The sequence below is a fragment of the Chelon labrosus genome (genome assembly GCF_963514085.1).
Source record: "Chelon labrosus genome assembly, chromosome: 18".
NCBI classification, from domain to species: domain Eukaryota; kingdom Metazoa; phylum Chordata; class Actinopteri; order Mugiliformes; family Mugilidae; genus Chelon; species Chelon labrosus.
Genome location: NC_140351.1, coordinates 21810710 through 21837525, shown reverse-complemented (window position 1 = coordinate 21837525; position 26816 = coordinate 21810710). Strand labels below are relative to the sequence as shown.

The window sequence follows — 26816 nt, the reverse complement described above, 5'->3', positions numbered from 1 at the left end:
TTTTTTTTTTTGGTTTATGAAAGAGTGAATAAAGCCTCATTAATAAGCAGGATAAGGCAATGCTTCTACACCTCTTTAAGTCTGACTCTGTATGGTTTTATATAAAAAATGAAAAATTGCATCTTGCTCAAATGTGGTAAACTGCCTTCCAAAAGCACAATGTAGAGTCCTTTATCCTTAGAAGGAAATGTTTATTAAACAAACAGAACACACATTCACACATGTATAAAACTCCAGCTGAAGGGACAGCTGGTTGTCATGGTGATGAGGCCTGGAGGCGGCTGATCCCCCAGGGTGTGGCAGGTTTCTAATAAGGCCTGGGGCTTATTCAGTTGGACACAGCGCTGGTGTTGCAGAACATCTTGATTAAAGTGATTTAGCGGTCATTTATCTAGATGACGAAGAATCACAGACTAAAATAGTTAATCTCTACCTGCAACGATGCATCCACCTGAATACAGCCCTGGATTCTACAACTGCCTGGTGAGGTGAATACAGCACAGATCGCCTGTTAACAGTTGCAGTACCATTCTCCCCGTGGGAGTGAAGACAACATGACCATATGAACACAGCAGTGTGTTTGAGAGTGCAGTCTGTCGAGTGACGTGGCACGATCTGGATCAGGTCCCACCTGGTCAGGACAGGCTCGGTCCTGCTGGGTCTACAACAGCTCTGAATGCTTTTGGTCCTGGATTAAGCCCGGTATGGAGCGATGGACAGTAGCGTGTACCAGTTCACTTTGGCCAAGGTCGTTCCTAATATAGAACATTCAGGGTGGACGTGGTGCGCAGCCCGCTGATGATCTGATCAGCTATACCAGACTGCCGGGCCAGGAGACCACAGTAAGCGCCACCCGGCTGCGCTGCTCTTTCAGCATGGGCACCAGCGCCGAGTGGCTCATTCCTGCTGTCGACAGGCCGTTCACCGCCACTATCATGTCACCACACCTAGGACGACACCAGGAGACAAGTCAGTACAGTTTGTGTTGTGTGCCTTTGAAATACCACTGGAGCATCATATGAAGTGACTCAGACCATCTGCATATTAATCTGGGACTAAAATAATGAGCTGTAGACTTCCAACCTAATGCCAGCAATGTTTTAACAAACAGGATTAATATTTTTAACAATGCCGTCACGTCATGCAGCATTATCACTGATGTATTTTTAGAGGAAATGTACAGAATATAACAAGACACATCCTTAAATTTTTAAAGAATGGCCTCAAAATATTTGTTTTCTTTACTACAGAGACACCAAGATTTGACTGAGAAAAACCCCAAGTCTGTGTCAAGTCAATAACTAAACGTTACCTCTACTTTTGGACTACAGGACAGAGTTCACCATTTTTTATTTTTTTTTATATCAACTATACTGTTAATCCTTTTGATCTGTATTTATATAATCCGTGTACACAGACAAGGTCAGATTGTACAGATTTCTTTTATTAGTTGGTTTTATTTTGACTAGAGATAAGTTAGCGAAGGTGCAGCAAAAAGGCCACACTGATAAAGCTTGGTACAAAAAAGAAGACAGTACACTCGAGAATATTTGCCTACTAAGCTTTAAGAGCTGCTGAGCTACTCCAAGATGTTTCATTCTGTTTTTTTTTTTCTTTTTACTGAAGTCTCAATATGCTCAAGCAGATAGCTCTCCTATCTTGAACTGAAATGATCATTGTGCAGTTGTTTCTTATAAAGATCTTTGGGAATTATTGGGGAATTTCTTCTTAATATTAAATTACAATATGAATAAAAACAGGAACAACAATAATGTGAAGTGAAACTTTTCTTGTAATGTTCTCTGTCTATCTCTAACCAGAGGTTAGAGATAGACATGTGGAGATAGTCATGCGGAAAACAGCTGATCACTCACTTGAGGCGGCCGTCATAGTACGCAGGTGTGCCGAGGACGATGGTCTTGATGAAGAACGCTTGGTTGCCATGGCTCTCCTCGTATCCCCCAACGATGCTAAAGCCCCAGCTGCCGGGATGGCTCCTCCGCAGAACAATCTCATGGCTGCTGTGCAGGTAGCTGCGAGGAGAGAGCGGAGTGAAGAAGGTCAAGGAAGACAGGTGAACTGAGCTCAGCTGCAACTACCAAATGACATCTAGGGGACGTTCAACCAAACCAATCATCCCAGAGCCCGCAATTTGAAAGGAATAGTTTGAAGCAATCGAAGAGCTCCTTTCACTCATGATAAACATAATGCATGCACTCACGGTTGCCACAGCAACCTTACATAACAGATTCAGATTCAGACACTGATGCTGCCTTCAGATTTAACTTGTGAGCTTGTGGTTGCAAAATGGGAAGTTGTGCAAACAAAATGCTTGGCGCGCAAGTGATAACATCAGCCGCCACGCGTCATCAGAACACCGCTGCAACTGATCTAGAAGGCTGTTGTTGGATATATCAACATTTTACTCACATACTCATTGTCAGAAAACCCTATACGACTAAACTACTAGATATTTCTGTTTGCTGACACGTCACAACTCATGAACCTTACAGGCAGAGGTTGTGACTACCATAAGAGGAGGCCATTCATATGGAACGCAGCATGACCAACACTTGACACATTTTTTGTGTTGGTATTTTGCTTGTGCGATTCTTCCTCACCACTGCGCGCTCACCTGGGCAGGCCCAGCCACATAACCCACGAGGGGGACCAGTTGGCATCAAAGTCGCTGTCGTGAGCGTGAGGCAGCAGCTCGTCGTGGTCGTGCTCTTCCAACATGCTGACCTCCAGCACCCTCAGCTGCACCGACGGCGAGGCAGCGCTGGCCTTCAGGGTCCCCACGGCCTCGCTGTGGCTCAGGTAGGTCAAGTCCTGCCCGTTGATGCTCAGCAGCACATCACCTGAGAGGGGGAGCAAGAAGAGGCAGTGGCTTTGTGATGTGAGGTCTGTGGTCCGGCTCAGTTGGCCCTGACATCTTCATTTCGTGGTGCGAGCGCTCACCTCTTTTGATTCGCCCGTCCCTCGACAAGCAGCCGTGTGGTTGGACACTTGTCACAAAGATCGGCAGCTCCCCGCTCTTACTGCCCCGTCCTCCTGCAACAGTCATGCCCAGGGACTCGTGGGGTTCCTTCTTCACAGTGATGTGTTTTTCCTTACAGGTCACACACTGGGACAAGTCCTGGGGGAAATCACGAGGAGGCAACACACACATCACATTTTTGCAGTGTTTTCAGTTCTCTAAATGACAGCTCCGATTACACTTTATCACTACTCATATTCAGTCCTCGAAAAGATGAAACTAAAACTGCACCACTTGGTGATGCAGACACACCAACACACTCATATGTAAATCATCTCCTCACTCTGTGGGTGCTGGTGCGGGACAGGTGTAAGGGCACAGGACTCGGGGTAGAGCTGTGGTTAGGCAGGAAGTGATCAAGGCAGTAGAGGTCTCTTGTGGAGCTTGATTTTGGCGGTGGGGGTGGAGTGGGTTTGCTAGTTCGGCCGATCAGCAGGTGGACTCGCTCTCCACTGGCCTAGAAAGGCATCAGAGTTGGTGCTTTAGAAACAAATGTGAGCTATGTCTCTGGGTGTAATACCAAAAGAAATCCAGCCTGAGTGACCAAATGTATCTGCACCTGTATGATCTGAGCAGCCTGCTCGGGGGTGCCGTGGCGCAGGTCCTGGTCGTTGACTGCCAGCACGCGGTCGTTGCTCCGCAGCCTGCCGTCCTTCGCTGCCAGGCCTCCCTCCAGGAGATCCAACACAAACACTCCTGACTCATCCGTCCGCCGCACCAGCTTGATGCCGAGCTGCTCCGTCGAGTCTCGCTTGTGTAGGGTGATTCTCAGCGTGGCGGGGCTGGACGGGGTGCCCTCGGGGGTGGAGCAGGGGGCGTGGGGCACGGCTGGGGTGGAGGAGGAAGAGGAGGGAGGCGCCCGGGAGGCACAGCGACGCTCCCGGAGCACAGTCAGCTGCAGGGTGGTGCAGGGGCGGGCCAGGGTAGAGCGAGCAAAGCTGTGTGGCACGTTACTGATGTCCACATTGTTCACCTTGGGGGAGAGAGGAATTAAGGGAAATCTGATTGAGCAAATTAGCAAACAGTCGACTATATATAGAGGCTAAATGCCCCACTTCACTGTCTGGTCGCTGGCTTATATCAGGACTTTTCTGGAGGCTTTAAACCAAAACAATGAGCCAGACAATGCTAAAACACTCAACAGATTTGAGGTGAGCTACAGATTCAGGTAGATTTTTGTAGATTTGGCACTATGACCACTCCCTGTCAGACATAAGTAGGAAGAATTCAGGTGAGTTGAGGCGATGATCCCTGAAAGTACGCTCAGTAAGATCTCCCACCTGTAGTATCTGATCGCCAGCCAGCAGCCTCCCGTCCCGTGCAATGACCCCGTCTCGGTACACTTCCTGAATCACGACGTTGATGAGAGGCGTCTCATTTCCACCAACGATGCTGATTCCCAGCTCGACGTATGGGTTCGCCCGGTGCACCTCTATGGCAGTTATCTCTCCTTCAGGAAGGGAGGGTAACTTCACGCAGCCTAATGGACACACCAATCACATTACACGGCTGCATTTCAAAACGTAATTTCCTCGTCTTCCTAACCTTTGGTATAATGTTGCCCGGATGTGATTACCCCTTTTTTGTCTAAGATTACCGCTGCAGTATTTCATTATCTCAGATCTCTGGTATCCTGCCCTTTGAGAGAGATACTCAGATGAAGGAGTGATGTCATACCTTCCTCAGCAGACAGAGGCGGAGATTCAGGGCAGTCCCAGCCAGAGGAGGTGGAGCTAACAGAGCGGAGGAGATGGATGCAGGGATTACTGAGGGGCCGCTTCACCCGGGGGACCACACACTCCAGCCCTACAACACCTAAAGACAGAGGAACATGAAGATATGAAGGGTTTTTCTATTCACTCTATACTTTGCTGACTTTACTGACAACCTCTTCCCACTCACTGTCTTCTTCAGTGCTCTCCTCAAAGGCAGGGTTGTCGAGGCCGGCGTCGTCCGTCCACATAGGCCCGTTTCCGCAGGCGTTGTTAGGCGCGGAGGGCGGCGAGGGCGTGCGGTCCCTCAGGTCTGTCTGTGGGGAGTGGGGCGACCTGGAGGGGCTGGTCACCATCGCTCGCTCGTCCCCGCTCTCGCATCGCGGGCCGTCCGTGCTCGTCTGCTGACACCGCGTCCCAGGACACCTTTCACCAAGCAACAGGTGTCAGTTTGTTAGTCCATCTGACGTGTAAAGAAAATCAGGTTCGGCCTTAGTTGATTTGATGTGATGCTCCCAGCATAGTTAGAGCGCTCACCAGAGAATAAAACTCTTTATATTGTCAGATTTATTTTGGTTATTAATTATACTTACTATGCAATTAATTCATTAACCTTTTATTGATTACACCAGCGTTTTAGTATTGCACTTCCAGCAGAAGCCGAGATATCATGACCTTTAGCACCTTGCATGAGTCAAGCATCATAAGAGGTTTATGAAGTGTTGTCACAGTGGTACTCCTCATGACGAGCCAGGCTGTTAGACAACGTGATGTCCTTAAAGCCACTCAGAAGAATGGCATTTCTATGCCGTGTATCTGCTAAGGGAAGTTCACATCATATGATCATGATCATACATTCCCAGATGGCATGGTGATTCTTCAGTTCCCTTTTTTCACCTGACCAGCGTTTCAGACCGTGGGGACTGTAAACCAGAAGGCAATTATGAATTTTTTATTGAATGAACACTTTGAATAATCTATATGCCCTCACAAATAGAAACTCTAAAAAATAAACACAGACCCAGGGGATCAATGTAGTCTTAACTGACTCTGAAGTATTACTGTAGGTGGCAGACGTGAGCCGACTGAATTATTTAAATGCTTCCATCCTTCCTCAGAAACACTCAACCATCACTGTCCAGAAGAACTAGTTTAGAAATACTGAACACATGAGGCTGTCACGCGTCCTCGCCCTCAAGCATTCAAATAAACCAGCCCACCTTGACCACTGCGGAGCACCGTGTCCTGGCGCTCTCATCTTTTAATCTAATGTCCAGGGTCCGATCCCTAAGCTTCGAGGTAAACAATGTTGACTGACAATGTCACTCGGCGGCAGCAGACTCTTGGCTCCTGTTGCTATCTTAGACCTCTAAGTCTGCAGGGCCGGGGAGCTGCGGGCCCACGTGGGGCCCGAGGTTTAATCTTTACTAAAGAATGTCCCGTTAGTCCCAGCAGTGACCTCGTCTGATCTGTCTTATGCCATCTTTTCTCGCCTTCTCAACGTAACGTGATGTGCACAGCCTTCGCCGAGATGCAACTGGACAGAAAACGAGGATACGTCTGACACTCTGTGCTGCTTTTTGAACTATTTTCATACTATATATTTGTCTTATGATAAACAAAAAGGGGAACTTGCTCACTTTAATACATTAAGGAGCTTTTCTGCTACAGCCTCACTTGGTCTAGATGTTCCCTTGGTCTCATGAATGTCACGTGTGGCTACATTTCGCAGGTGAAGTTACATAATTAAAATCAACAGTCAATGTCTCCTGTAAAAATCCACTGACTCCGATAAGCTTTCAAAAGGCTGTTAGTGATAGCTTCTTAGTGTGAGCTTGTTAAGGAAAATCTCCTCATCTTGAGGCGTTAGGTTGTCAGTGGATAACAAGTCAATAAGCCAGCATCAATACACCGATGGATACTTCCTTAGCAGCAGAGACCATCTTAAGAAATTCAGCTGTAAAGAACTCTGGCCCCAGATCAATACTTCCACCAGGCAGAGACAACGGCTGTTTAAATTCACAGAGCACAGCTACATTTAGTCTGATGCGCAGAATTTACACAACCTCCATCCACCAACAACAGCCTGAGCTCTATGTCCAAGCCATAAAAAACAACATAAACACACCATCTTGCATTTCTGAGCAAGACGAGAAGAGAACACAGAAAGGAAAGGGGGAGAGAAAGAAAGCAAAAAGAGAGAAGTAAAAAGAGGGAACCAGTGTCACCCAAAGTCACACTGACTTCGCACCCCGCCGCATTCGACTCACCACAGACCAGGATTGCCCTTGGCTGTCTCGCAGAAGAAGTGGTTGAAAAGATCTCTGGTGTTGAAGTTGCTCAGCATGGTTTCAGAGTGAGAACATGAAACTCTTGGTCAGTCAACTCATGACTGTGGTAGGGAACCACTAATCCTCCGTCACATGACCTACAGCCCAATAATCCCCTAAGGGTCTCACAGCACCTGGTCCAAATGGGCCAAAAGCCAAGCGGGACGAGGAGGGAGGGGAGTCTTTGAGGTTAAGAATGGTGGGTAAGTCTTTCTGATCTGGAGGATGATTTATGATACCCATGCAGGTATCTGTGCTGGTGAGAAATGAGCTAAACAAGAGGCAGAATGCTATTTATGGTTCTTAAGGAACATCTAACTAATTGCCTGGTGTCTAATTGTCTCAAACACAGCTGCAAGGAAGATGGATAGTGTTTGACTGGAGAGTGTTGCATTCCTCTATTGCTCATGTCAGCAGTATATATATATAAATATATATATATATGAGGTTTATTACCTGTGTTTGAGGTGGGCCTCCAAGTCACATCGTGGCATGCTGAGGGAGCAGACCGGGGTCAAAGGGCAGGACACAGATAGTTTGTCCAGCAGCTTGTGCACCAGGATGCTGGACCTGCGGCATGCCTGCAGCTGCAGCCGCGTCCTGTCCAGTGGGCAGAAGTCCCTCTCCTGGAGGAAGCTACGCAGGCAGCGGGCGCAGAAGGTGTGTCCGCACGGCGTGTCCAGCGGCTGCACCAGCGGCTGCAGGCAGATGTGGCACACCAGGTCGTCGTCCACTTCCAGTCGATAATTGTAAAGGTGGTTTTCCCGGCTGCGGTGGATCTGGCCGCACTCGGGACACAAAGCCTCCAGCGCTGGCTCCACCGGCCCGGCTAGACCCACCTCGCAGCCTGGGCTGCCCATCTTGTCTCCTTCGACGCAGCTCAGCTTTGGCACAACTGACTCCAGCGGGGCTGCAGGGTTGGGAAGGGGCACACACACTCCTATCCCATAAGCTTCAGATGGTGAACAGGTTGCGGAGAGGACAGATGCCCCCCAGTGGCTGTTGGCACATCACCCTGCAGGTCAGAGGGCAAAGCAAGAGGGTCAAACAGCTGTTTCAGAAAAACAACCGGCGTCTGATTATGTGCATTTATTCATGTGGCAAATGCTTCGTGCACATGTGCCCACGTGTTTGCATGACATCGAGAGTGGCGCTGTGTGTGCGCGTGTGCATGTTTGTGTCAACGAGTGTGCTGTGAGATTATGTATTGCTGCTCCTGTCCACTAATCTGGCAGTATAATCTCTCTTTTGCTCTCGCCTGCTCCAATCTTCCAATTCCACAGAGAGGGAATTATCTGGGATTGAGGCAGAGAGAGGACACAGATCAGGGGAAGTGGGCTTGGGAAAGCAACAGAAAGGGAAAGTACTTTTGACAAGAGGTTAAAAGGAGCAGAGACAGGAGGACGGGTGAATGGGGTGTAAAAACAGGCTCAAGAAAGGACGCAGGAGAGATGATGGGAGGGAGCACAGAGAAGTGAGGCTGTGAAAAGGATTACAGCAAAAGAGCCAAAGAAAATGGCAAGGCCTCTTTCAACGCTATTTTTTTTCCAGGCCATGTGCAGTAGATGCACTCAGTCTCCTCTACAACAGAAAGAGAACATGCCTAAAGCGAAGTCTTGAAATATAGCACTCCGCTGAGCAGAGTGTGTCCCCAGAGCTAATGCGCGGATCGTTTCCACTGTGGTTCACATCCAAAGCCATTCAGCCGCTCTATTAGCCGAGCCTCCGTGAGCCTGATGCTATCGGCAGACAGACAGCAGAGGGCGTGCCTCCACGCTCAGCTCAGCGGGCCAGCCAAGCCACAGTGACTACCTGCCTCTGTTCCAGCGAGGGTCCGCTCCTGTCTCCATGACGACCTGGATCCTGTGCTGTTCAGTGGGGCTTGACATTCAGAGTGTAGCCAGAGAAGGATGCAGAGGAGCCACACAACAGATGCACTTCTCTCAGCAGGATGCTCTGCTCCTCCCTGCTACAGGCTGAAAGCTTGTCAGACGGCGCGCAGACGATGACGAGAGTCGCTGTCTTTTTTTTTTTTTTTTTTTCTGGGTCTCGTCTCCTTGGCTACCAATTTCTGTGACAACCTGTCTCTCCTGTCTCCTTGGCTACCGGACCGGTAGTTACTTATTTCAGCCTCCTTTAAGTACGTGCTCCTGTCTGTGTGTGACTGGCTGCTTCTGTCTCTATCCCGCAGCTGGACATGAATTAATCATGAGGACACAAGGCTCCTCTGTTTCTATAACAAAGCTGTGACATCACCACATCACACACTCACACACTCGTGGACATGCAAGCATAAGTCTGCACAAGAAAAACACACACACACACACACACACACATCAAGCACAAGAGCGTCTTAGGCACCAGACCCCGTGAATAGTCTTTATCAATAAGTAAAGTCTTCAGCTTTTCACATTGGCAGCGGTTTAGAGTCCTGGCCATGAAAAGCACTTAAATCTATTTTAAACTGAGCTGCAACAGATTCCTCTACACAAGTAATATGAAGACTGGCAAATGCCTGTGAAATATCTCTTGTTTAATCCCAGTGTGGTGTGTGTATGTGTGTGACTGTCTGTGTGAGAGAGTCCAAGGCCATGCTGTTATTGTCATTGCACTGCTTTCTGTATTAATAAATAACAGTCTCTTGGCCCTGCACCTGTCCCTGCTCATTGTCCAGTTTTTCCTTTTTCAAAAAAATGACAATCTAATCTTTGCAGCACACGACATGTGATGAACTGCTGCAACATGCAGGAATTACATTTTCAGAGAAGATGAAATGATGTTTCAGGCCACAGATTTAAAACCTCAGGTCCTGTCGGCTTAGCCTACATTCTTATAAAACCCCATCTCGCCGTCCGTTATCTTAAAACTGTTTCCAGAAAGCATGCTAGCCACTTGCAAGACCCGGCCTGCTGCTGTTCTTTCAAGGTCCGTTGCAAAAGGCTTTTTTTTTTTTTTTTTTCTCACAATAGCAGGCATGCAGTGATCACAACAAAAACACTGGTTTAATTGTGATTTGCAATGCATTTTTTTCATTGTCACTGCCCTAATTTATCTTGGCAACGCACCAACTGCAGTGTCATGATCTATATGCGACGTTTAAACATGTATTTGGACAAGAGCGTCTTTTGAAAGCATTGCCCCCCATCTGTCTGACTCCATCCCACCCTGCACAGGCGGAAAGGCTCGGACGGATGAAGCGACAGCGGCAGTATCAATGCACAGCCAGCCACACACTGACACCATTCAGGCAGAGTATCTATGCAGATGTGGTGTTACCTTTTTTCCAGCGGCTCCTCCGCACCTTGCACTCCGGCCCCAAAAAGGGGGACGCTTATAAGCTGCGGGACCTCAATCACGCATTCACCGCAAAGGACCGTTCCGCAAACCCGCACGAAAACGCCCCCGTGCCTTTGGCGGCAGTTGCCCCGCCCACTGCTGCCCGTCAACGGGAGTGGGCGGGGTTTGTTGCTGTCAATCCAGGACGGAGTTAGGGGTGGCTACTAAACCGCCTGCTGACCCGCCATTCACTTTTTCTTAATGACTATCATATACAATTAGAAAATGTTAAAACAAATTGTAGATGCTCTACAGTTCCAGCAATACAGTTATTAACTATATTTTAAAAACGAATTTATATTTGTCCTAACTATTTATATTTGTTCAATGTTTTGTTAGTTTTACAGAAGTGAAATTAACTTGTCAGTCAAGGTCGCCCATACATGTATTTAAAGTTAGAAATTAATGATACAGTTTAGATTTTATTCATCGTAAGTTTTAGAAAAAAAAATGCTTCGCTAAGTCAGTAATAGTCATGTTTTTTGTAGTAATTTTTTGACATACAACACCCAAAATCAACCTCACAGACAAAACTTTTCGACTAGTAATGTAATAGTTAAACTACAATAAAAATCTACATATTTTATATTATTGTTAGTAGTATTTATATTAATAGTCCATGTTGGGCACATCTATTTTGTTTCCCTAAGCAGAAGTGCTGCACTTACCAGTGTTCGGAGAATTGTGATAGTAACGCTTTCACTTTAAACTATTAATGCTTGTTTCGCAGCTAGTATTTGGTTTAAAAACACAAGATCCCATGGTTTTAAACTGTATTAAAATGACTTCAGGCTATTTTTGAGCCGGCAATTTATTTTGAAAGACAACCAAGATAAGAAAAGTCATTAAATTAAAAAAAAAAAAAAAAGACTAGATGGGCTAAATAAACGATCAGGCAACTCAGCGGGCAGCCAAAAACATGGGGTCCTCGGTTAAAGGACCCCATCGGCGAGGTAAACAAGAGATGCTGCGTAAATAGACGTCTATCCATCGATTTTAGTTGAATTAATCTTGCTTGCAGCATCGGGAAGGTGCCCAGGTAGAGATGGCAGAAGATAACGAACTGGAAAAGTATGTAACGATCTTGTTATTTATCTTCAGCTTACGTTTATTGCCTCGGTTTGCACACGCTTCTAGCTAGATACCCTCCAAACCCGCTCCATCAGTCGGCGTTTCTAGTTCGCAGCTGTTGCATTTCTGTTTTTTAACGAGTTTGTAGTGATTGTAAGGAAACACTGCTTTCATAACAGATACCCTTGCCGTGGTTAAAGGCTGGCTAAATCTGTGGGTCTCCTCTGATGGGACTCTGCTGATTCAGCAGCTCGGGTCAAACCAGGACACTGCCAGTGCCCCTCATTCTCCCCTAATGATCCTCTTCTTCTTTCCGCATTGCTCTCTTCTCTCTCTCACTTAATTAAATTTTCCCCCCCTATGGCTCCCCCTTGAGGTTTTTGCGCCATCTTTGTCCTCTGCTTCTCCCCTTCAAATGACTAAAGTTTTTTTGTGTGTGTGTGTTTTTCTTTATTTATCCTTGGAGGCGTGCAATAGAGGAGCTCCTCAAGGAGACCGACAGAGCTCGGGTCAGAGCAGAGACCATGGGCCCTGCAGGATGGTGAGCACTGAGCCTGACACGCCATCTGTATCGGCCTGCACGCATCTGTCACTTGTGCATGTCTTGTCCAGCATTGCTGTTACTTGAGTTTGTGGGGCGTGTTTAGATTTCGCCCCCGCACAGCTTGTCCCGCTTGTGTGGACATATTCTCAGCTAGTTTGTCTGCTCTCTGGCAAAAAATAGAAGCTGCACTTCCCGCATGAATTTATTTATTGTGCTTGGCCTTAATGAAACTGGTGCACAGGCGCATTAAGTCTCAGCAACAGAGACAAAGAGTATAGGAGCAATTGAAAACCTTTGTGGATTAAAACATAGCTCCACATTGTGGGATACTTTGTCTTCCAGAAAAATCATACTTTGCTGCTCATATATATTTATTTGTGCAGTTAAATAGCTAGACATTTTCATGCCACCATTGCTAAGTAATTTATTGTCCTCTGCACTGTGTTAATGTTTTAGGACGGTGTTATATAATTGTGTTGGGGCCCTTATCCAGGGCCAATAAATGTGTTGTAATGCAGTGTTATGCATTTTCTTAGCGCGCTAGTTCTCAGTAAATGAAATGAGCATAATAAGCAATTTGCTAAAAACGCCTTCATAATGAGTCGGATAAATGTTGGGAAGTTGGTCAGTGCACCTTTCCAAATGCATTAATATGATTGCTTATTTTGTATTGGTGAAATTACCATTTAAAGTAGCTTAGTCAAATGTGTTACATTGCTATTTAGGTCACCATGACCGTCTGTTTTACAAGAGAGACGGAACAAATACTGATATAATACATCAGAGCAAATTAGTTCAGTCACATAAATCATGCAGACATGCTGTATTTATTGAAATATTCACACTGTTGTCCCTCAATCCAGCTCCTACTGTGCAAGTCAAAAATATGAGGCTCGAGACAAGAGATGAGAAAGAGACTTAGTCAAGGAATATCCAAAAAAAACAAACTTGTTGAGTTTTCATGAAGACATTTCACCCAAGTAAATAACTGGTTTCGGTTTTATCAGGAACATCTGTAAGTGGAACCCATCTGAAACTCACATTGGCCTTTTAACAGCCACATACTCACCTCAGCAATCAGAAGTATTGCTCAGGTTAACATGAGGAGGTGTCCTGTTTTTGCACAATGAGTCGGGCTGTTAACACACCCTGGTTACGTGAGTTTCAGGTGAACACCGCATACAGACGTTCTAAACAAACACCTAAACTCTCCTCTAGCCATGTAGGACCGAAGAGGCTGCTTGGATGACGGTGGGTGAAACATCAACACTCAAGTCCAGTTGCCTTTGTTGTAGCTTTGATTTTCATATACACTAAGAGGTGCCCTGCTTCTGTTGCATAGGAAAATTACTGAATGCTTTATTTGATGAAGAAGATGTAATGTTAGTTTAGTATATAAAATACCAACCACATGTTGGTTTTTAAAATCAATTTCACGTGTAGTAAGAAAGGAAGGAAGGAAGTGGCAGTAAATCCTGATACGCAGTGTCATCACTGGAAGGGACAACCTTGTAGGAGGACTTTTTAAAGCTTATCTGTCTTGTAAAGACCGTCCATCTGTCTCTGTAATGGTTAGAGAGGTAACATGTCTAACCTTCTGTGTCACACTGAAAGAAATGCGTCTGTTCACTCCCCTGTCAGGCTGAAATGCCCTCTGCGGAGCACCAACAAGCGCTTCCTCCTCAACACCCTGCGCTCCACCGGCCTGCAGCGGCACACCAGTGAGCCCAAGGCCGGACACTCCTCCACAAGAGGGCGCCTGAGGAGCGAGTCCCCGGACAGAAGCCGAGACCGCAGCAGAACACCTCCCAGAGAACACAGGAGTAACGGAGGCCGCACAGACCATAAACATCACCACAGGGACAAGACCAAAGATAAGAAGCTGGATCACGGGGACGGGGACAGACGTTACAGGCACAGAGACGACAAAGACAGGAGACACGCTGATGGACAGAACAGAGACAAAGACAGACACAGACTCCATGACTAAAATACTGTTAGTGGTGGAGAACTGCAATTCCAGAGGCCTCAGGGAGCACAGAGGTGGACTAAGACTTTAACTTCCTACTGATAAAAAAAAAAAAGAACTAAACAATTCCCCTTCAGAAACAGAGGAGGAGAACTGTCTTACACATTACAGACTTTTGAGGTTACAGTAGGTTTAGATCACCCCATTAAATTGCACACAGTCAGTAGCCAAGACAGAACATTTTTATTTTTCTGTCTTTTCAGTAAAATGTGAATTAATCTGATATCAGGCATCCTGGAAACCTTTTTTGTTTTTTTTAACCAACATTTTTGTTTCCCTTCCTACATGTTTTGGTGTAACTGCATTTCTTATAGTAAAGGAGGCTTGATTTAAATTATAATGTCATTATCATTCTTCTGCAATTACTCACTGGTCATAATGTTTACATAAGCCATGCTGCTGTCGCCACTGGGTAAGCACATTTTATCGCGTGTCCAACTTTTTGACATGTATATACCGGCTATCAGAAACGGTTTTGTTTGTCAAAGGAGAAAAAAAAAAATGTTTTCCTGACACTCCTACATGTGACTTAGCCCTCTTGGCTTCCAGCTAAGGATTAGATGTGATTTAATTAGGCTGTAACTTCAGTAATAGTGTTAGTAAATTAATAGTAATCCAGTGATTAAACCCGGACATGTGTTTTATTTTTTATTTTTTGGGGTTTCAGGACAGCAGATGGACATTTGCTCAAGCGTTGAAAGTGTTGTAATGCTGCTTATATATTTCCTATCCATTTGGCCTGCCTCATTGTGTTTGAGCTTATACATTTTTTTTTTTTTTTTTTATTGTGCCACAGCGTTTTATACACAAGTCTCTTTGGCCACTCACTCCTCGCTTAGGCCATTACCCACAAAATCCAGTGTCTGGAAAGTTGGCTAAAATGCATTTAACGCGCATCACGCTTCATAAATCACGTTGTGTGTGTCCACTGTAGGGGAGAATAGCTTCGGTTAACTGTTTCCTTCCTCTTTGAAACAATGATCAAATATAAACACCATTAAGCCGTCGTGCAGGGGGTGTTTTGTATAGAATTGGTTTACTTGAACTTTATTGCACCGCTGAGTGCCCCATTAAGATACCGTGGAAAGTGCCATAATTGCTTTTGAAGAACTCAGTGTAAATAGTCTATTGATGCACACTATCAAGGTAAAAGCCTGATCTTCTTATACAGTTTGCCTGGAAATAGATCCATTCTTATAGCAGGGGCTAGACATGTTGCGTGACGGCGCAGGTGTGCGGGGAGTTTTTGGAGACGAGCTCCGTGCGCATGGCGGTTAATTGAGTTCACTCGCTCACTCCAGCCTAATTGGTTTACCACGAGAGCTGTTGTTTAATGGGGCGAGCGCACGGCCGCCGAAGACTAATGGCCAGCAAACATGGCGAGAGTGCTGCGAGCCCCGGCAGCTTTGTGTTTGTTGTCGCCAAGTGCCCTTCGTGCTGGGAATGTGGGCCCTCGCGCGCAAAATGGTGTTAAATGATGCATTTACAAAAGTATAATGGGTACATTTTAAACGTCAGAAAAGAGCGGACAAATGAGAAAAAGGAGGCCGTGGAAGTAGCCTGTGCTGTTTGAGCTTTTCACCCGAGTTTCCAAGACAACTGTGTCTCCATCCAGGTCTCTTATCTCGCAGGTCAACCAATGTTTGCGCCCATACATATCGATTTATCAACCGCAGTTTGCAGACAAGAGATATATCCGTATAAATTGTCGTTGGCTGCATTGTTTGAGGACAATCCAATATGTGCTACATGAGAAACGTGTTCCTTGCATGCGCTCTAGACTAACCTCTTTACTCCTTTCTCTGTGTGGAGGCAGGCTCCCATAGATTCACCTGTTTCACTTGTCTGTTGTTGCTGTGGGGTCAGACACAGGTAGATGCCAGGTAAACGTTGCGGTATTTGCAGAGTGGCATTGATTTACGCGCTGACGGTTCAATTTACTGAAAAAATCCCACTAGCTGCAGAATATCCTGGAAACTGAGGGGCTGTAGGTCTGCCGTTTTGAGCAAACAGTGAAACCAATGGCCGGGCAGCTGCGGAGTCACATGGTGACAGAGTGACACACCTGTGTGGAGCCGCAAGGGCCTCGCAGTTGCGCCAGAGGCAGGTAGAGCTGAAGGTCCACGCAGAGGTAGGGCGCAGGTACATGTGCGCGCAAACGGCCCCGCAGCCTCGGGTCCTCGCCAGCCATGAATCGGGAAGATCATTATTATCCCGCTCAGGTATTTAAAGACTCCTGCGCCTACCAGAGACCCCAGGGTGATGACTACAGCCACAGCCCACCGCCCTGTCTCTACATGAGCAGACAGGTCCACTCCGTCTACACACCGCCGGCCATGGGATCCTTGGAGCAGGCCAGCCTTCCTGACATTGCCCCTACTTACGGTCTACACAGCATGCGGGAGGATCCATGCGTGCCTCAGCTCCACCATCCGCAGGGCCTCCAGCAGCAGAACCTCCAGCCTCAGGGTTATGGTGACGCCGGGGAACAGAGCAGATATCACCTCCCTTTCCCCTGGATGAAAACCACTAAATCCCACTCACACACATGGAAGGGACAGTGGACAGGTAAACCGCCAAACACACCAGTGAATGCAGAATTTCGCCGCATAAAGTTTCCTTTCATTTTATAGAAATCCAAATTGAATTTTAAACGAGAATGCACGGACAATTTAACATTATTCTGTAGTCATACCTCATTAACAAGTGAGTTTCAGCTTCTTGCGAGGCCTGTACTGACATCATGCTCCCAACAATATGATCTTGGGTGTTTCAGTTTACCTTGTCAGTCAATTTGTAAAAGTCCCGGAAGGTCAGCGTTTATGTTATCAGGTGTTATCGACACAAAATTGTGGGTTTTGTCTTCACAAAACGTTTTCACAAATCGGCATATCTTAAGCCATCAGTGGCTGGATACTATAGAGAAGTATAATAGGCTGTTAAACACTGAGCAGTCGCTTTTGATTGATGTGGTTTCTAGTAAAAAGAAAAGACCTTTTTATACTTAAGCTGTAGTGTAATGTAACATCTTGAGGTTGTACAGAGGATAATGTTAATGTATTAAATGTTCGAGGACAAGGCGTTTTCAGTGGATTACATTTTATCAAGCTTTCTAACGAGGAGATCTGGCAAAGGCAAAGAGTGCCTGAGAAGTTTCCTTCTGCTGAAGTCGACCTATAACCGATAAAGTCAAATTTGGTTTTATTTCAAAGTAACTGATGCTACTTAATGCTTTTAATCCCAGTTTTTATAAAACGGGAGAAAACTGTGTCACATACGAGGGAATATTCTTTCCTGCTCTGACTCAATCTTCAATTGACACAAAATGCGATTGATTTTAGAAGATAATATGTATAAAAGCACAATTTAAAGCGACTGAAACGAAGAAAAATTACGAATAGTTTGGTGGATTTTTGTAAAATGTTTCACCATTTGTTTTCTAAAAAAACTGAGCCACTGGAATAAATAACCTTGCTTGCTATAGTCTCAGTGACTAAACCAGATCAAAAGGACTTTGCGTTTGTTCCCCGTGATATCACAAACCACATTATTTATCAGTGTAAACGCTTTTATGTTGTTGGCCTTTTCATTTGATCCCTGCAGTGAATTTTAAGATGTGGGTCAACACGAGCACCGAGATCTTTTATGCTGGATAGTATGTTGTCCCACAGTAAAAGCAAACAACTTCTGCTTAATCTCTTAATCTCCCCACCCAAAGTCTGCAGTTAACACGAATTAAAGTTTAAATTATCTTTTTTTCCAAAGTTGAACATAAGGAAATGTATTTGTGTGATTATAAACTACTGATTTCATTTTTTATGCCATTGTTTTTTATCTTTCTGCATATGTAAGACAAATGCACTGTAGTTTCTGTAGATACTGCTGGCTAATACATATTAAAAAAATATACAAAATAGTTTTCTTATTTATGACAATTATTTCAGTGAATATAAAATTGACTTATTTAAAAATTTGAGTATAATTTTATTTTGTTTTTTTGCCTCATTTATAAATCTCGGTGTTTGTTTTAGGGCCGTACGTGATGGCGGAAACGGAGGAGAACAAGCGCACGAGGACTGCCTACACGCGCGCTCAGCTCCTGGAGCTCGAGAAGGAGTTCCTGTTCAACCGCTACATCTCGAGGCCGCGGCGCGTGGAGCTGGCGCTGACCCTGAGCCTCACCGAGCGCCACATCAAGATCTGGTTCCAGAACCGGCGCATGAAGTGGAAGAAGGAGGAGGACCGGAGGAGGGCGAGGGGCGCCGACCCGGACCAGGACTCGTCCATCACCTCTGGAGAACAGGGGGAGGCCGCAGGTGGGGTGTCTTCCACAAACGGACCTCTCAACACCACACCACCTGTTTCCCCGCTGCACGGTCACACTCTGTCGGCATCTGGGCCCAGAGAGCCCGCATAGACCAGTTTTTAGTATTAAGACTAAAGTAATATTTCAAGGATCATTTCACTTTGTATGGGACCTGAACAGACTCAACTCCATATTTTAACGCAGACTTTTTTTTTTTTTTTTTTTTAAATTCTGAGGACGATAATGGACTCTCCCCACTAACTCTCCCAAAATTACAGAATGAGATTACATTTATAACTATAACGTGCTCATTTTCCACGGACCCATTAAAATTTCCACAACTTAAGTCCCATTTTTGGATCTCACAATGTGACATTTCTGGACTGAAGGGACGTTTCTTCATTCTACTTCACCATACGTGCGTTGAGATATGTTGGACACCAGATGGCATAGAGAGACAGCAGAACCATCTCCTTTCTCCCCCTTGAGAAGGATTCGCTTTACACAAGTGTTGCATGGCGTAAAAGTTTTACATTACCTTGTTTTTTTTTAACATCAGCAGAGTGAGTAGTAGCCTGGCAAATAGGCGACAACATGTTTATAAATGTGTGTAATATGTCAAGAAAGTGTATTTTCCATGTATCAGTGTCCACGTGTATATAGGTACACCTGTCATGTCAATGGTGTTTTAGTGTTTGAAGAATTCATTATAAAGTTTAATAGATGAATAACTCTCACAATAAATTTGGAATAAAGAATATATCTTAGCCTTTCAGCCAGACAACAATGGCAGTCTTTACATCCAACATCATCTCATAACTTGTTGCTGAGCACCAAAGCTTGGAGACGCAGGCGGCATATCTTCTTAACCTCCTCCACGCCACGCGCCCTCTCCACCTGGCGCTCGTTCTGGCAACGCTCGGTGAGCTGCCGCAAGATGTTTGCTTTGTCGTTCATTCGGGCGCAGATGACAAACGGGAACCCGAAGCGCCTCTTGTACTCCTCATTGAGCCGGGCCATGCGCGAGGCTTCCTCCGAGCTGAGGGCATCCATTCCGGCTCGCGCCTGCTCCTCGAGCGACTCTCGGGTCAAGGTGCCGCTCTGGAGGTCCCTACCCGCCAGGTCCGGGTGACACCTGAGGATCCCCTCTTTACCTGAACACATGATGACAGTTTGCCATGATTTCGCGCAGAGTAAATTAAATTCGGGGGCGCAGCAACCCCACGAAACAGATGCAAAAAGTACAAAAAACTAAAACAAAAGTTAAAATGTGTATCACCTGATTCTGGGAGATCATCGATGAACTCACTGATTGCAGCCTCCAAAGCATTTAAGCTACCAAAGGGACGCCTAGACCATACTGCAGCTGTTATAATTGGACATTTCTCCACCACATTGCCGAAAATACTCACAAAATCTTCGTAAGGAAGCTCATTTACCGTGGCGATGTCCATCTTTTTTATTTTTATTTTGGGGAACACTCTTTAATGAGTGCAGTTATTAACTGCGGTAAGCCCCCACTTCAAAAACCATGGGCACGTGTGTTTTCAAGGCATTACGGTAAAGGTGCAAGAACTGGCCTTCAAAATAAGATTGATAAGATTGATCTTCCGGTTAAACGTATTTTATATGAATTCATTAACTGATTCATTCAGTAAAAGATGAATGAATAAATGCACAAAAAAACAACAAAGGTAATAACAAGCTATACATTACAAAAATTAAAATAATAAAATTGTTAACGGTAAAGGAAAATATCGTCATATACTTGTACAGTATATAGTGGTATGTGCTGTAAATTCAGAATTATATTATAAAGAAACTTACTGTTTCCATGTCAGACTGATTGCACACCTTACTCAGAATGTCACTCTGAAAATACCAAGGTATTTTGATTTTTTTTTTAATTAAAGCCGACAAAATGTCACATATTTGGCCTCTGTTCCTTTTAAATTCAGAGAATATATAAATATTTTGTTGATGTTGTTAGTAGTACCCTTTAACTTTTAGATACACATAAGTTAGTCATTTCTGTCATGTCCATGGTAGCTGGAGTATATGAATCCACTCTACATCCTCTAGGAATTGACAGCATGCAGTAGGAAGGTCAGGGCATTATCTTCCTCCTCTCATACAGGCTACACCACATCAACATCACAAGATCAAATCTCCAAAATATCAGTCTCAACTATAACTAAATATCATGGTAAATAATGTTAAACACGTGTGTCTCTTAATTTTATTTTGGCAGCACTATTATTATATTCATATGAAAAGCCACCCTTTGCCATGGCCTAAACTCAACAAGATGTCACACATTTTAGACAGATTATAAAATTCATCCATCCATTCTCCAAATGGGTTCATGGTCATGGCAGCAACAGGAGGAGTAGAGACGCCCATCATCCCTGTCTGCGGCAACTTCCTCCAGTTCTTTCTGCTATTTATCCAATAACAGGCCAGCTGGGAGCCCTACAGAGAGTCTAGGGTCAACTCTAAGGGAAGCACCTTCAGGTCCCCAAAAAAGAGCAAAAATATATGACAAGATCAGAAATAAGGATAGCCCTGCGATGGACTGGCGACCTGTCCAGGGTGTACCCCTAAAAAATCTTAAGTGCATGATATTTCCTGAGTGGTGCACCATTTTAAGCAGTGAAAATGATCTGCGAAAACAGAGAGTTTCCTTTTAATATCATTTTGAATCCATTTTTCAAATACCTGTATAGCTTTTGAGAGAACTTTTAGTTTGTAAGTCAGGACATAACATGCCATAAGTTGTTTTTTGCTCTTTTTAGAATTGACACTGGTCACAGAAAAAAATCAAAGTCTTTCAAGGTTAGGTGCTTAATTGATTATTTTGGAAAAGTATTATTTGTCATTATTAATCATAATTTTCATAACTTCATTCATGGTTTTCTTTTTTCAAAAAATACATTTTTATATATTTACTATGATAATTTGCAGACTAATAGAATAAATGAAATACTGTCAAATGTCTTTAACAGAATGAGATTGTTTATTTTGAAAGGTCAACTCTTTCACACCTTTACCGTAATGCCTTGAATACACACTCTCTGTTGTTTCATGGACAGTATTTACTGACCTTCGGACACTGCTTGGGTTAATGCACTGGTGGACACACAGAAAATAGCCCACATTTCTGCCTCTGGTTAATTTTTTCTTAGTCAGATCTGCTTCAAATCTGCTGGAATCAAAAATAGAAGTCTGCTAGTCTAAAGGCCCCATAGGCTACTTAAATACAACAAAAGTTAAGGTAATTTTCAGGAGGATTATTTTCTTTTTTGATAGTCATGTTTCGATGTTGTTTAATTCATAAAAGGGCTATGTTTTGACTGCCTGGAATAGCTCGCTGCTATCTGACCTCTAAAACCTGATTGACAGATGGTCACAGAGTTTAGAGTTTGAGAGGTCATAGAGATGTGGCTTACTAAATAGTTTTGATTCAGAACGTTTTTCATTATTGTTCATTGTAGTTGTATTTGTTTGAAGTGGTTAAGTTAAACTACTATTACTATTAATAGGGCTGCATTATTATTTTTTAACATAACATTACATTTTATGAAGTAATCAGTATGCTTTCACATTAAAAAGTAATAATTGCAGCAGTTAGATAAATGTAGTACAGTTAAAATGTACATGTCCATCTGAAATATGCAGCAGGAAGTGGAAAACCCTGAGTTAAAGTAATAAAGCTCACTCAGTAAACACTTGAGTAAAAGTATTCAGTTACTTAACATCAAGGAAGAATAAAGTTAGTATAATTGCTGATATTTTATTTTGGTCTTTTGTTGTGGAACGCTTGGTCGACCTGTAGAAACTTGTTGCAAGTTAAATAATCTGACAAACACAAATGACTGTTTTTTAATGAGTAAAGTACATTTTACTGCAGGTATAATGCTTAAACATGATATAATAGGATACAGTGTAAATAATCCAGAATATATTCACTGATATAACTTCAGAAATCTTGCCTAATAATAAAAATATATAAAAGTGTTACAAAATCAAATTTAAACAGCTTTTACGGATTTATAAGTGTCTTACAAATTATTAAGGCAAAGGTTTACTGCCATATAGTATAAGTTGCTCAGTCTGAAAACAGTTCCAACTCCATAGCTCCATGTGTGAGAATACAATTAAATATTTTTCATTATTAATTGCATAATACAAACTCAACAATAAGAAAAATATATAAAGACCACATTTTGTGAAAAATACAATTCCACACACATATATAAACCATTTTGTTATGTCAGCAGATTATGAAAAGTTATGTTAAATACATGCTACTTAGGATTATTCAGTCGCATCTAAGAGTCTAAAAATGCGTGCCACATTTGAATATTATATAAAGCAGATGCATTCTACTGTAAATCCTGAGAGAATAATAACAAGTAAACTGTCATAGAGATTAAATGGTTTTAATGTCGACTTGCTTGATCACTCTGTATCAAATGGCTTCAGATCCTCCTCCTCCTTCTTCTCCTCCTTCTTCTCCTCCTTCTTCTCCTCCTCCTCCCTCTCCTCCTCCTCAGCTGCCACAGTGACTGAGCCGGATTCTTCTGCTTTGCTTACTTCAGTCGCGTTGGTTTTGCAGTAGTCATTGCCCAACTGAGTCTTGTTGTCGTCGTGTTTTATTAAGGCTGCAATGTCCAAAATGGCCAATGCATTTTGGTACTCGGTGGAATACTGGTCGAGCATGTTATAGTAGAGATGGAAAAAGAGAAGGAGTAATATTATGTTGCTTAGAGCAGATACACTATTTACATTCTCGTGACTCTACTGCAGATCCATTGCATAAAAAAAATAAATATATATATATATATATATATATATGTGTGTGTTGACCTTGCACAACAGACTCACCATCTCCTCTCTGTTTGTCAGCTGGTCACACATAAAGGACACCAGCTTGGAGAAAGATGGGCGGTTGCATGGATCCAGGGCCCAGCACTTACACATAATCCCATACCTGGAGAGGAAACACATAGACAGCAGAGATACAAATTCAGACTTCAATTCAGCTCCTCCATGTGGAGATAAGATTTTCCATATCTATTAGTTAAATATTGCTGGTCTTTTTGTTTGATCTGGAAGAAAGTATGCTTCCATCTTCAAAAAAATATTCAAAATTACAGAATTAATCTCAGCCATGTTTACTCATATTATCAAAAGTAAATTATGAACAAGCCTGATTTATAATCCAATAAACGGAGTAGATCATTGGATAATTGTTACTGGTATGTTAAAGTTTATAAAGGTAATTCTAGCTACATTTGGAAATTCAAAGCCTGATTTTCTTAAATAATTTGTCATTCATACGAATAGACTTAAGAACAGACTCCTGGAATGTAGTGGGAGTAGCAGTGAACAGAAATACTTGTATAGTTTCATTACCCTTAAAATTGAGTTGATGTTACTTTTTACCATGAACTGAAGATGTCACCACTAACCCAGATATATACAACTAGCCATAATAAAGCATACTATTTCCTGCTACTCTTTTCTCTAATAATGGTATATTGTGTTGTATTATTACAATTTCAACTTCTATGTGCCGTAAATCCCTATAAACGTTTGTTTACTGGAGAAACATGAGAGCTGCATGCAGAGCAAAGACACCTACACAGACTCGTCGGCATAGTACGGACAGTCCATCATAAATCCTCTCTCAATCATCGAGTAGAACGTGTGATCCACCTTCATGCCAGGATACGGAGTGACGCCTGAGGACAACAGTTTATGTTTATCATGCTGCAGGGATCGATTGTGTGTTTGACTTTTAAATGTGTCATGTGAACTGTCTGTGAAAGCTACCGAGTGAGAAGATCTCCCAGAGCAGAATGCCGTAAGCCCAGACGTCACTCTTCATGGTGTACAAGCCCTGAAAGATGCTCTCTGGTGCCATCCACTTCACTGGCAAACGCACCTGGAAGACACCCACAGACAGCAATGTGATTTAAAACAAATAAATAAAAATACCTTAACAACAAGCTGAATGATATGAAAGTATAATCTGACATACATTTCCTCTCACTACATAGTTGGAGTCATTGTCGATGTCCCAAGCCAGCCCAAAGTCACCGATCTTCACCATCCTGCCTTTTGTCACCAACACATTTCGAGCTGCCAGGTCCCGATGGATACACTGCAGATGAACGGGAGCAATCGTCAGTAGGTTAATTGAAATTACTTGAATTGTGTCTATTAATGTGACAAAAGCTTTCCATCTAGATGAATTATAATTCTTGATTATAAATGTAAAGAATTATGAAAAATGCACATTGACATTTGTTAAAACTGAAGTGTAGTCTGTTTTATCAGAGTGATCTTCCATAACCTCAAAACTATATATTTATTATCACGATACAAAGATAAACCACAACTGCAAAGCTAAAACTGTGAGTGAGTGTTGCATATGTATGGATACTTAAAAAGTTGGGAAAGCAACAGGTGAATAATTTTGACCCTTTTTTGTTTCTTACATGCTTGGAAGAGAGGAACTCCATTCCTTTGGCCACTTGGAAGGCAAAGCTCAGCAGGTCATCAAAGGTCAGGGCCTGCAGGTCTTCTCCTTCGTCATCTGCACTTTCGTAGATCATAGATGGGTCTGCAAATAAACTGCTCCGTTACAATCAACAAAGCTCAAAGTGTCTTGTTACTCCCTGCTCAGACAGATCCCATTTTCACCTCATAGCTTATGTTGATGTATTTCTAGTACAACAACATGGATGTTCTCCTGGATTCAAATAGTGTTTCTGACCTTCATAAGCATCCATGTCAGTGGAGTTAAAGGTGAGAAGGGCGATGTCCTCCTGCCCCCTGCTGGTAGAGCTGAACATGGGCACGTACGTGTCCATTCTTGCTTCTAGCTCACTGAGAAGACACAAAAGTGACATGATTCTTGTGACTTCAACTCTAAAACCGAATCATTAACACATTTCAACAGGATATAGGCAGTACTTATATGTAAACCTGTCTGCACATTTCACATAGCCCTGAAGTCTTTACTAAACTCTTCCCACTATTGTTCTTTACATCCTTAATTCCCAACTCTTCCTACCTCTGGTTTTTCCCCAGATTCAGGTTGTGGTAAAGACTGATGACACGGTCCTTGTTAAAAGCATCGGTCACAGACTTGTGGTGCCGTTCGCTGTTGTTTTTCAGGTAGTTCAGCAAGTCTCCATAACAGCAGTACTGGAAAATCAGGTAAATGGGTCCTAAATGGGGAAAATAAACAGTCTGTAACTTCTGTGTAACACAAGTACACAACATCTCTTCTATTCACAAATCACAGTGGTACACCCTTTCTATCAAAACTACCAAAGGTACAATCAGTTGTTATGAGCGTACATATTTACTGCGCAGGTTTGTGATTAGCAGTGGTAAGCGTACCTGAGTCTGTGCACGCGCCAAGCAGGTTCACAATGTTGTTGTGGTGACCGATGTGAGTGAGCATCTTCAGCTCCGACATGAGAGCCTCCTTCTCCACAGAGTGGTGTTTTTCTGCAGGTTCGAAAAGCAGATCAGACACTGAAGTAGTCTCTGTAGCGCACAGAATGAAACGTAGACGCACAGAATAAACACTGACCTTTAAGCATCTTGACGGCCACCTGCTGTGAGACTCCAGGCTTGTTGATGCCGTAAGCTGTAGCTTGGACCACCATCCCAAAAGCTCCAGAGCCCAGTTCTTTACCTGTGAACGACACAGGAAGTATATGATATGGACCTTACAGGAAAATAATGCTACTGTACATTACCTGTACAGGCTTATACGTCACTATGACATTTAAACTTCTCAAATGGTTTAATTTAAGTAGCGTTTAAAGGAAAGGTGAAATTCTAACATATTCATGTAGTTTGTGTTTCATCACCATTTGAAGGGGGGGCCCTTGCTTCCTAAACATTGATGACAATTCAGAGGTCAACTGAACTTCAACTACATTCCACTGCTAAAAATTTAGTACTTTTATTTAGACTGACTTTTCATGCAGGTGCTTTACTTCCAAGGGGGATACTTTTATATTGCTGTATCAGTACCTCTACTTAAGGGGTCAGAGTTCTCCTGCCGTGTATAATGCCAAGTATGATTCATACCCAGTTCCAGATTCTCCCTGGGAAACTCCCATTTCCGGTCGTACTCAAAGTCTTTGAAGTTGATGTAGATGTAATCGTTGTCGTTGGGGCCAACCATCTGGATCATCTGAAGCTGAGGCTGATACTGGGGCTTCTGTTGGGAACACAAAATGTTTGTTGTCATGTGCACTTGTGTGTTAGTGTGTTTATTTATGACTTGATGCGTCATATTTACCTTCTTTTTGACGAAATACATGAGCGCCACGCTGATTACCACCAAGGCCAGAAGCAGAGACAAACTGAGTATTTTCAGCAGCATCCGGGCGGGATCACTTTGTGGATCTGAAAATC

At 43.6% G+C, this 26816-nt stretch overlaps 5 protein-coding genes across 9 annotated transcripts in view; 2 read left to right on the top strand and 3 right to left on the bottom strand.

The window, feature by feature from the left end:
- Window positions 1–127: 127 nt before the first annotated feature.
- Window positions 128–10447, bottom strand: lnx2a (ligand of numb-protein X 2a). Of its 2 annotated transcripts, XM_084565775.1 has the most exons (11): window positions 10359–10447; window positions 7539–8097; window positions 4943–5178; window positions 4718–4855; window positions 4321–4520; window positions 3600–4013; window positions 3324–3497; window positions 2962–3139; window positions 2636–2861; window positions 1875–2033; window positions 128–947 (listed from the first exon to the last, which is right to left on the bottom strand). In XM_084565775.1, exons 2-11 carry the CDS (start codon window positions 7940–7942, stop codon window positions 812–814), a joined length of 2265 nt encoding a protein of 754 aa, XP_084421901.1. In that variant the 5' UTR covers window positions 7943–8097; window positions 10359–10447; the 3' UTR covers window positions 128–811. The 2 variants fall into 2 exon arrangements, with proteins under 2 accessions (XP_084421901.1, XP_084421900.1); XM_084565774.1 differs by lacking the exons at window positions 7539–8097; window positions 10359–10447 and adding an exon at window positions 7023–7175.
- A 906-nt stretch (window positions 10448–11353) lies between these two features.
- On the top strand, window positions 11354–14992 carry LOC311503672 (uncharacterized protein). Of its 2 annotated transcripts, XM_084566535.1 has the most exons (3): window positions 11354–11489; window positions 11956–12030; window positions 13675–14988. In XM_084566535.1, the coding sequence occupies exons 1-3, from the start codon at window positions 11464–11466 to the stop codon at window positions 14021–14023; spliced, it is 450 nt and encodes a 149-aa protein (XP_084422661.1). In that variant the 5' UTR covers window positions 11354–11463; the 3' UTR covers window positions 14024–14988. The 2 variants fall into 2 exon arrangements, with proteins under 2 accessions (XP_084422661.1, XP_084422662.1); XM_084566536.1 differs by lacking the exon at window positions 11956–12030 and having other exon boundaries at window positions 11383–11489; window positions 13675–14992.
- Window positions 14993–15559: 567 nt separating this feature from the next.
- Window positions 15560–18511, top strand: pdx1 (pancreatic and duodenal homeobox 1). The gene is made up of 2 exons (XM_084566533.1): window positions 15560–16630; window positions 18094–18511. The coding sequence occupies exons 1-2, from the start codon at window positions 16252–16254 to the stop codon at window positions 18477–18479; spliced, it is 765 nt and encodes a 254-aa protein (XP_084422659.1). The 5' UTR covers window positions 15560–16251; the 3' UTR covers window positions 18480–18511.
- Window positions 18512–19144: 633 nt separating this feature from the next.
- urad (ureidoimidazoline (2-oxo-4-hydroxy-4-carboxy-5-) decarboxylase) lies at window positions 19145–19984 on the bottom strand. The gene is made up of 2 exons (XM_084566534.1): window positions 19648–19984; window positions 19145–19522 (listed from the first exon to the last, which is right to left on the bottom strand). The coding sequence occupies exons 1-2, from the start codon at window positions 19820–19822 to the stop codon at window positions 19182–19184; spliced, it is 516 nt and encodes a 171-aa protein (XP_084422660.1). The 5' UTR covers window positions 19823–19984; the 3' UTR covers window positions 19145–19181.
- A 2253-nt stretch (window positions 19985–22237) lies between these two features.
- The window catches only part of LOC311503583 (receptor-type tyrosine-protein kinase FLT3-like), a 19911-nt gene continuing 15332 nt past the window's right edge, over window positions 22238–26816 (bottom strand). For all 3 annotated transcript variants that reach the window (XM_084566393.1, XM_084566394.1, XM_084566392.1), the window contains exons 14-25: window positions 26701–26807; window positions 26487–26619; window positions 25981–26085; window positions 25785–25895; window positions 25453–25609; window positions 25153–25265; window positions 24875–24999; window positions 24415–24537; window positions 24207–24318; window positions 24016–24115; window positions 23256–23361; window positions 22238–23078 (exon numbers count right to left, since the gene is read on the bottom strand). In XM_084566393.1, coding sequence (XP_084422519.1) covers window positions 22830–23078; window positions 23256–23361; window positions 24016–24115; window positions 24207–24318; window positions 24415–24537; window positions 24875–24999; window positions 25153–25265; window positions 25453–25609; window positions 25785–25895; window positions 25981–26085; window positions 26487–26619; window positions 26701–26807 — 1541 coding nt within the window. In that variant the 3' untranslated portion in view covers window positions 22238–22829. The remainder of the gene's footprint in view (window positions 23079–23255; window positions 23362–24015; window positions 24116–24206; window positions 24319–24414; window positions 24538–24874; window positions 25000–25152; window positions 25266–25452; window positions 25610–25784; window positions 25896–25980; window positions 26086–26486; window positions 26620–26700; window positions 26808–26816) is intronic.